General features: G+C 53.1%; 1 protein-coding gene across 1 annotated transcript in view; it reads right to left on the bottom strand.

Annotated features, from left to right (window-relative positions):
* Positions 1 to 2,097: 2,097 nt before the first annotated feature.
* NXN (nucleoredoxin) overlaps positions 2,098 to 10,160 on the bottom strand; it is a 162,059-nt gene continuing 153,996 nt past the window's right edge. The window contains exons 6-8 of the mRNA XM_037022861.2: positions 9,980 to 10,159; positions 8,183 to 8,307; positions 2,098 to 5,152 (exon numbers count right to left, since the gene is read on the bottom strand). Coding sequence (XP_036878756.1) covers positions 4,970 to 5,152; positions 8,183 to 8,307; positions 9,980 to 10,159 — 488 coding nt within the window. The 3' untranslated portion in view covers positions 2,098 to 4,969. The remainder of the gene's footprint in view (positions 5,153 to 8,182; positions 8,308 to 9,979; position 10,160) is intronic.

Here is a 10,160-nt window from a genome sequence, read left to right on the forward strand (position 1 = left end):
TTGTTGCCCAGAGGTGCTCAAGTTGGAGACCCATCCAGCTTGTCACTCTCTTGGCAGAATCTGAGGTATAGGAGGCAGAATCTGAGGTATAGGAGGATGTTGGTCCAGAAATTGAGGGTGGCTACACAGAGACAGAAAGTGGCTACAGCAGGAAAACCTAGCACTTTTCCCTTTGAATAGAGCCTCCTGGGAAAGCAGCTCCTGGCAAATGCTTATGGCTCCACACACCTGGCACTCACACTGGGAACCCACTGCCTCACCCTTGGCTTGGCGCTTCAGGAGAGGGAGAGCTGAAGTCTTCCCTTTCCCTAGACAGAGGCCCAGAGGAGAAACAGACCCCTGGCACTGCCTTCTACTAGTTCCACCTGGGACCGTGCCCCATGGTTAATAGCAACACTAGATGTCACCATCCACCCTGGGCTGCTTTCTACTCCACTTCTGCCATTCTGCCACATGAAGACCCCAGAAACCACCTTGCCCAGGGATCTGTGGCTAGTGCTGAAAATGACCGGCTGTGCTGCAAGGCCTGGGGCTCCCCTCTGAGCCAAGCTGCTTCTGCCCTTCGGCAAGGGCGGACCCAGCTCACTCACCTTATATTTTGTTTTTTGAAACACTGTACGTGTAATGTAGACACCTATAAACTCCAAGATCTTATTTTCTGTTTTCATCAATGAGTTTACAGAGGCAGTAAGCTAGAAGCCAAGTTATGCATGAGCCGACTCCCTGCTCTGTGTGATCCTAAGTCTGAATTAAGTCGCCAATGTTACATCAGAGCAGCTGCAACAGCAAGCAGTTGCAGGCCCAGTCCTTGCTGAAAGGCCCAGGAAGCCTGGGCTGATGCTCAAGGCCAAGTACGACTGAGAATGTGACTACACTGCAGATGATACCAGTTCTCTTCTTACTACTTCTGTAGAAAAGAGAGGGCCACCACCAAAGCTGCTGCTTCACTAAGTGCAAGAAGGGAACAGGTTGGTGGGGGGAGACCTGGCTGCAGGAGGGTCTGTCCTCCCAGCCTGCTTGCACCTCTGTGAAGGGAAGGCAAGCACATACTGGCTGCCAGGCAGCAGAGTGGCTCTTGATTGATTGGGGAATTAACATACCCTGACGTCCAGATTCATTTTTTTTTTTTGCCCGGGGTCCTAAGGTCATGCCTCCCATATCATAGTCCTAGCCCTTGTGGGTTACTTACTTGTGTGAGGCATGAGCACCCAGGAATCCAGGCCTGAGGCTGTCTTGCCACCTTTGGGCTGCACACTGGCCGTCAGGCCTGGGGACAAAGGCTTTCACAAGCTGGCACATTATTTAATGGAAATCCAGCAGTCCTTCAAACAAGTCCTACCAGATCTAATAACACATTTCCTGGTTTGGGAAGTATTCCAAAATACCAAGAGGGTGAGACATACTTTTGCCTGAAATACTTTTGCCAGGAACATTTAAGGCGCATCCTAATGTCCTATTTCCTCCAACCATAAAGTGGACCCAATATAAACTTATCCTACATACAAGTCTTTAATTTCCTGGAAAAAATTTCACCCTTCACACATGTACCACTTACTAATAATGAATGATAAATAATGAATCTAGTAGACAACAGTTATTTCCCCAAAGAATTTTCCCTTGAGCAGCCTGCTTGGAGGAAAGCAGTGGGTGCTATTTACCTCTTGGTATCAGCAAAGGGGGATGTAGGTTAAGTGCTCGCTCCACACTTGCTTCAGGGTGAACAGCTCTGCTCCGACTCTCCAGTCAGTCCTCAGTTTGCACAGCAGCACCCAGAGAAGCTGCAGGGGACCTGGCTGCACTGCCCCCAGTTCTACTGTAGCGCCGTTCTGGTCCTATCAGGTAAGCATGGGCCAGCCAACTGGCCAGGGGAACGGACAGACACACAGACACACACACACATTGGGTCCTCCAGTGACACAGACACACACAACCTTTAACACACACACACACAACCTTTCACAACCTTTCTCCCTAAGCTGACAGTGCAATACCTTGTTGGCTTCAGCTGATGTGTTCCCGGACCATATTCTACTATGTCTTTATATTCATTGCTGAATTCACTTTGCTGTCCTGGAATAAGGCAGCAGGAGGAGCAAACAGCATTTTGGTGTCTTTAATTAGGTGGCAAGAGAAAACAAAGTCTGGTTGACAATTGCCACTTGCAGCTTGGCTGATGCCAAATGAGCAGTCCTGGCTCCCTGTGCTCAGATTAGTGAGAGCCATTGATTTCGAGGACATGTTTTGGAGGTGGGTTGAGAAGAAGAGTAGGCAGTCACCTCACTCCTGGAAAAGCAGCTGGTTTCCAGTCACCCTCTGGCATTTACAGCTGCCCACTGTATATACCAATCCCAAACATATACCCTTTTTCTTAGGCAAATCTTTATTGTTTGGTATAGGTAGAAAAAAAATCTCATCTCTTGTGAAAATGTGTAGTCAGATCTGAAGTCAGTGTGGTGAACACAAATCTCGATCCCCAGGGTGGCATTCTTACAGCCACCATGTGCCTCAACCTGCAGGGCATGGTTTCCCTTGCTACTGGTGGAAGAAGCCCTTGAATATGTCGCAGCTGGTGTTTTAACCTGCTTCCAATCAGCGACAAGAATTTTAAGGTATTTTGGAGTTGCTTAGTGGGAATTAAGAAGCCACCCACTTCAACTGCATCATTAACCTTTACAATCTCTCGCATTGTTGAGAAAGGGACTTTTCACTGGTGCCGGCAAAGTGATTTTTGCCAGAATTTCCTCCAAAGTCACCACTATATGAACCTCAAGCACCATCCCACTGATATTACCTACACACCCACTCCAGAAGGAGAATTCTGGGGTCAAGGACCCAGCTGACATTTGTGTCAAGTGGTTCAGTCCAGCCTGTGTGGGCCATAGAAGGATGACGGGCGACCTAGTTTTCCTGCTACAGTGACTCACAGGGACTCCTCACCAGACCTTGCTCCCTCTGCCCTGGAAGAGAAGCAGCTGCCAAGAGAGACCACCTTTCCTCCAAAGCCATCACGACATAGGGCATAGGCAGAAATCCATCTTCTAAGTGAGGCTGACCTCATCTTGTCCCCAACTCCAAGGGAGGCACTGGTGGGGTTCCCAGAGAAGGCCCTAACCGCAGGATAGAGCCCGGGTTGAGAGTCTCCACTACTGCCCCATTCCTCACAGGGAGATGTGTGTGGGATTCCTTGTGCTTCTCCAACTAGCCCTCTCCGGCTTCAGAGTGCTTGCTCCCCCAGTGGGGTATGAGCACGAGTATCCATAAGCTTGTCTAATCTGAGAATCCTCCCCCTGCAAGGGCGAGTCAGACCAGAAAAACGGCTGCCGGAGCCCCAGCAGGGAAGCGTCTCTGGCACTCTAATCCAGAGGAGCTTCCTGGCTTCATGAGGACTCAACAGTTGGCTATGTTACGTTCAGTTCTCTTAAATTCTGAAACATAGCTACCGGGTGTCCCAGTTAAGAGGCTCTTGTATGTCCCACCCCCCGACTCCCCAGTAGAGCACCACAAGTGAAAAGATTTCTGTTAATAAGCACAGGAAAGGCCAAGTGGTTGAAAACACCCAGAGATGATGCCTGCTTTATTTCTTACCAGGTGACTGTGTTTCAGGCTGATGACATCAAGTAACAGTCTAATTACCAACTAGTTTTGTACCTCTGAACTATAAGGCAACCATCCAAGTCAGCGAGGAGCAACGGTGTCAACAGCTAACTGGGGGGCTGGGTTTTCCAAACAGATGGTCTCGGTTGGCCGAGCACTGTGAGTGAGCCAAGGCTCATTTGAAAGACCCGTCACCCGGCTGACACAGACTAAAACACCCTGTGAAGCCCTAGGCAAAGCCCTCCATCTGAATCCTAAAAACACAGCTACTGTTACTTTCCTTTTTCCTGGTCATTTCAGCCCAAACAGGGAACCAAGCTACATGGGCCTAGCAAAGTGGACCCAAGGCCTACTTGTGGTTGGTGTGTCCTCTGCCTTCACTCCCACTCCAGGGCACAGCCCTTTCTGCAGGTTCTCAGGAAAAAGCATAGGCTTCTGGTAACTTCTTGTCTCTCTTTAGTTCTGAGTTGAAAAGAAAAGGGAACGACAGGGGTAACCAAAGGTGGGCACAAGCACCTCGGCAGAGTTCCAGTGGCCCCGGGCCCAGAGCTGGGCTGAGGGAGAGGCGGTGCCCCTCGAAGAGGGAAGGCCAAGTGCACTTTCTCAGGAAGATGTCCAAGGGAAAGAATTAACAAAATTCCAAGAGAGTACGGGCTGTTCAAAACCTGGAGAAGGTCAAGATCAAGGAAGGAAAAAGATATAAGGAAGGAATGAGAAGCTCTTTCATACCACATGGTAGGAATTCAATCAAAGTAAGCACTTACTACATGAATCGTTACGGCGGCTACTCTTTCTCACAAGAAGAGAACACAGGCTTCCATTGCTATCTGGAGAGGCTGCCCAAAAAGCAACTGACAAGGTGGTGGGCTCCCCTCAGACCAACAGAGACTAGGTCACTTCAGAAAGGATGTTCTCACCGGCAAGACCTAAAAGGCCACGGCCCTTCCCTGCTCCACCCACACATCCAGCTGTCACCGAGCTGTCCTGGGCACTGCGTGGGCATGCCGACAGCAGGGGCAGACCAGAGCACCGATGCGCTGTCCCTCCGGGCTCACCAGCAGGAGAACGCCCTGGCAAACACTCCAGCCAGAGCTCATGGTTACGGTGGTGGCGTCCCAGTCCTGGCGGGTTATGCCAGCCCTGTGAATCCCAAGCAGAGTCTCCAAGCATGGTGGGTTCTTCTGCTGCTGAGAGGAGGTGCACCCTAGGGTGCTAGATGAGGAGTTAATGCAGAGAACAAGGCACCACAGAGAGGTTGGACACTTGGGTTGTGTGATACAGGACACGCTGGAAAAGTCCAAGGGTGGAGGGAAGAAGGGGAGAAGGAGGAAGAGGAGAAGAGTTTTAAATAATGTCTCATGAGGTCAGAGCCCCACTAGATGGGCTCCGGTTTGAGCTTTTCTGCTAGGAAGTCATTCACAAAGGCCTCCACGATGGCAGGGGTGATCTCCTCCACGTCCATCACGTACTTGGCCCGGGCGGACATGTCCAGAATGGTGAGCAAAGGGGCAGCCTCGGGCAGGTTGGTATAATCTCGCAGGGAGTCGGTCATGTCATCCTGGAAGTCACCAGAGGGAGAGAAAACCAGTAAGTTTTCAAGACAGAGGGTAGATGGTGCCCTGGCCTGGATTCCCCAGATAGCCCAAAATGCAACCACACCATCACCCTGAAGAGCTCCCCCAGAGAGATGGGCTCTCAGAAGGGGGTGCAGGTGCCCTACCCTGCCGTGGGGAGGCCAAGAGGCTGGTCCATAAAATGCTCTCTCTGCATCAGTCTGAACGACCAGGCAAGTCATCTTCCTTTCTCAGTACAGGAGCAAGTCTAACACGTCTCTGCTGTGTGAAAACAGGCTGTCCTTTCACTACTTACTTTCACGATCAACTCTCAATTATATGCAGTCCCACTGTGGATTATCTGAGGTTGATCTGGACTCCAACTCTGGAATGTTCTAAGACAGAAACAGCTCACTGCCCCCACCCCCAGCCCTGTGGTTTCCAGGAGGAAGGAGCTGCACAGCCAGTGCAGATGATGGTGCTACTGAAGTACTTCCCAAGTTCACACAGGTTTCTATGTTTATCATACATCCCCAGTGACCACCCAGATGAACTTCTCCTATTGGTATAAAGAAACACATACAGAGGTTAGAGAATGATTTGTAAGGGAACAATCATTGCAGATGACTTTTCACACTGTTGACCCCCATTTGGGAGATAACAGAAAATGCCCTCCACTTGCCCATCCTGAGGTTGTCTCACTATTAAGATGTCAAATATCCTGAACTGAATGAGGAGACCAGAGCTGTTCTGCAGAGAAAGAGCTTGGGGAATTCCTGGTCTTAAATAAATGCTTGCCAGCAGGAGGCATGAACTGTACAGCTTACCAGTTTCTAAGATAAAATACACTACTTTCTCAAAGGGCAAATCTTTGGAAGGTTATTAGATTTTTGCCCCCACCTCAGAAACGGCGTGTACCTCCCAGCAACGCTGGGCTATTTGACATCTCTGGCACTGGTCATCCGATTCAGGCCCTCCATGTGGGTTAATAAACAATCTCATGATAAACAGAGGGAGCCACCTGGACAAATACTGTACATTGCATTCCCGTTAGGAGGCCTAGGCCAGGCTAAGTGCAACGCTGCCTCCCCTTCCTCCTCTCCCTCCTAACAAACCACAGAGATATGAATTTTAATGTTTATTAAAGCTTCAGAAGGTAACTTCTGCCTGCCAGAGAGGACAGGATCAAGACAAACATAGGGTCCCACTTAGCCTTGGGTGGAACATGAGAAGCTCAAAGTCCTGGGCTCAGAGGCACTTAGTCCATGCCTGATGTCCCAGTGCCCTGTGCCCACCACCCTTCTACAGTGGCTTCTGAGCACCAGGACACAGAACTGCACCAGGAGAGCTGCCAAGGCCAGGAGCCCAGGTGAAGTGCCCAGGAAGGACAGGTGGCCAGTCGGGGAGGTGGAGCAGTGGATGACCCTGGCTCCTCTGTCCATCTTCCTGGACAGGTATCCTTCCCTCTGGGCCAGAGCTGGTCCACCTGCCCAAGCACATGGACAGAGTGAGAACCCTGCTTCTGGAGTCAGGCTGACCTCACCTTCACTCCTTTCTCTGCCACCTATGTATTACGTGACTTCAGCTAGCCACTTCTCTGAGACCAGGTTTCATGCCCAGTAAAACATATTTAATAATGGCTTACATGGAGCTACACAAGGAGGCGTGAGAGCCAGCCAGCTCTTGCAGCCCGGCAGACCAGACTCGGAGCAGCCTTACCCTCTCCAGGCCTCGCTTTCCTCAGCTGTGAAATGATAATGATCATGTTCCCCACCAGAGAGGTGAGGAGCAAATGGTCCGAGGCAGGTGAAGCACTTGGCCTGGTGCCTGGTATACAGAAAACCTGCAAATGTTCCTTTGCAGCCACATTTTTAAAGCAGTTACTGGAGATCTCCACTCTAGCTCCACCCCTGGCTCAGCCCTTTCTGTTCTGTATCCATCTTTTCTCACAGCCCCTGGAAAGGCGTTAGAGTTGAATGCATTCAGAGCAGCTTCCATTTGTGCTTTGTTGGAGCGGGCTCATGTAGCCCTTAGGCAGGGCCCTGCGAACCTGCTTTGTTCCCTCCATCCCACTGCTGTGCAGGGTGACTTCAGCTGCCTGCGAGGGGCCCAGCAGGGCTTAGCCAGGGCGGCTATTGAGGGGGTGATGAACGGGTGGTGGTGGTTCAGGGTGTCTGGCTGCCGCTGACTCTCCTGGAATCCAAGCATAGCGTGAAATGAGCATGGAGCTCTGACCACTTGGAGATACAGATGAGTGGAATAAGGGCAGTTGGGCATCAAAAAGTGTGTGTGTATCAACAACCGGCTTGCGGCCTGGTGCAGAGTAGGTGGGGAGAGGGTTGAGCATGCGCGGAGGGTGGCTCCGGGGGCTAGGGACTGCGGCACTGCACCTGAGCTGCCCCGCGCCCCTGTTGTAGAGGATGCCAGGTCTGTGGTCGAAGGGTCCTGCACCTCTGTGGAGCAGGCACCTGCTGGAGGGGGCCCTGCCTTCTCATCCTGGAGAAGTCCAGCTGGAGGACTTCTAGGGACAAGCCTTGGGTGAAAGACATAGGGATGCCAGTAAGTTCCAACCTCAGCACTCTCCCTGGGCTGGCTAGGTAACTGCAGGTCCGAGGTGGGGCCCCAGCCAGGTTCCCTGTATGGGGAAAAGCTCACTTTGCAGGCCAGTGCAGAGGGGGGCTAACCACACAGATGCACTGTAAAGCTCCGGGGGGCTGGGTTCCAAGCAGGGAGTAAGTGTTGGTCTCGACCTTTGCGGCTGCCTCTCTCCCTAGCAGCCTGGGTGGGAGCCATGCAAGAGGGGGCTCTGTCCTGGGAAGGCATCCTGCCACTCTGAGCCTGCTGAGCAACGGGTGAAGGAGGAAGTGGCAGGGGCAGGAAATGGTTTTCCACGACTGAGGACACACCTTTTCATGCCTGTCAGTGGCTTCTCCCAGAAGCACTGGCACCCAGGCCCTAGGGCCCCTTCAGGCATCCCTTAGGTTGTAAATGTGGGCCAGCTGACCCCCTGCGGGCCAGGCCCCAGCAGCACTCACCTCCCCTGCCACAAAGAACAGAAGCGGCGCCTCCTCCTCTTTGGCTTTGTACTTGGCAATGACCTTCTCAGCTATTGGCTGTATCAGCTGCTTGGCGGCCTCAGACTCTCCGTCATCCTCAGAATCTGTGATGCAGGAAAGACACGACGAAGCACTAGTTTGTCAGACAGAGTGGCGGTCCCTGAGGGAGTCTGCATCCAGGGCCTGAAATTCCCACCTGGGCAGCCCCTGAATAGAAAACGAGCTTCCCCCCGGGACACAGGCCTTGCCTCCTGGGTGCTAAGGGTGTATTACAGGCACCTCACTGAGTAGCACCGATGCCTCAGGCAGGATTCTTTTCATTGAATTCTGCACAAACCCACCTCGAAAGATGAGCTTCCCCTCTGCTGGGACCTGAGGTCCCCGGCAGTTTTTCTCATAGTCACAGATAAGAAGCCACAACCTTGGATCTCTGTCTTCCTAATGGAAACAGCAGAACTGGTGGCAGTGGCGGTGGGTCAGGACTGTGGTCAGGTCAGCAGCTTTGGTGGCAGTGGGGAGGCACCAGGGTCACTGGAGTGCCAGCTTCACAGCCGGCAGCTGGAGTGGCCCAGAAGGGGACAGGCTGCCTGCAGGGAGCAGCCCCCACCAAGGCCCCGGGGCTCACTCCTGCTGACCGCTGACACCAACAGCAAGAACAACACCCCTGAGTGGCAAAGGAGAGGAGGGGAGAGCAGATGCCAGCAGGGGATTTTCACCCAGAAATGCCACACTGCCCAAGAGGCCCACAGTGGGCAGATGTGGCAAAACACACCCCAGATCCACATGGAGTTAGCTCTGTGATGCTGGGATCTCCCTTCACCTCTCTGGGGCCTTGCTTCCACATCTGCCAATGGTCTCGAAGGTTCTGAATTGTCCCTCAGCTCAGAGTTGTTTTCCAGTGGCCCTAAGAGTGGGTGTGTGAGCCTGCAACAGGCAGCTAGGCCCCAAAGTAGACGACTCCCCCAGGAGGCCTCTGTCCTCCAACCACAGGGCCAGCTTGCAAATCAGTTTGCTTAAGAATTCCTTTGAGTCTGCATGTTGGCTTCCCTCCTGGGAACCCCCAAACTAGATTTCCAGAGAAGGGGAGTAGGATGTGGGACATATTCCCCAGCCTCCCTCAGTGAAGTGGGTATGGCAGCAGCTCAGGCATGATCCTAGGATCCCAGGTGATTCTGAGTTGGAGCTGAGCAACAAGTCCCAAGACAGAGTCCCAAATCCCTTGGCCAGCAGTTGCTGTGTTTGTAAAAGGAACCAGGGTCACCCCACAGGGCTGCAGGGAGCCTGGATGTTCCTAAATCTTCCTGCCTGGCACAGTCACCCACTGAGCACCAGAGGGGCAGTGATGGGTGAGACTGGGAGGGGGCACTTGGCCACAGAGATGCCACCTGCCAGGGGCAGCCCTTCAGGACACAGGTGATAGGCAGAAGCAGCCTGGGTTAAGTCTTGGCCCGAGGGTCCCGCTCCCCGCAGCTCCCCTGTGTGTGCAGCCCTGCCTCCTTCCATCTAGGAGTCTTGTTCGTCAGGGGGCCCAGGGCATCCTCCAGGCCTGACCTATTCTTCCCAGCTGGCAGTCGGGAGCAGCTCCCAGAACACCTCCTGCAGGGGCAGAGCCATGAATAAACCATCAGGGTCAAATGCAAGGCTGCTGGGAGAGACAAAGGCCCAGGCTCTGCACTGTCCCCTTCAGAAGAAGCTGCAGGGACATCCCCCCCGCCCCTCCCCTCTGTGAGGTCTGTCCTGTCCCTCCCACCTTGGGGCTCCTGCTGAGCTTCATACCTACAAAAAGGACGAGGCAGGGGCCCTCATTGAGCTGCACAGCGTTGGAGTCGGAGAGCTCCAGCACAGGCTTGGGGTGCCACGGGAACTCCCTGCAGTCCTCGTCGTTCAACACCTCCACCCTGCCCTGCCGCGTGATCACCTCCCCCTGAGGGTCCAGCACGATGAGGGTGGGGATGCC

This window comes from Manis javanica, chromosome 4, assembly GCF_040802235.1.
Source record: "Manis javanica isolate MJ-LG chromosome 4, MJ_LKY, whole genome shotgun sequence".
Classification (NCBI taxonomy): Eukaryota; Metazoa; Chordata; class Mammalia; order Pholidota; family Manidae; genus Manis; species Manis javanica.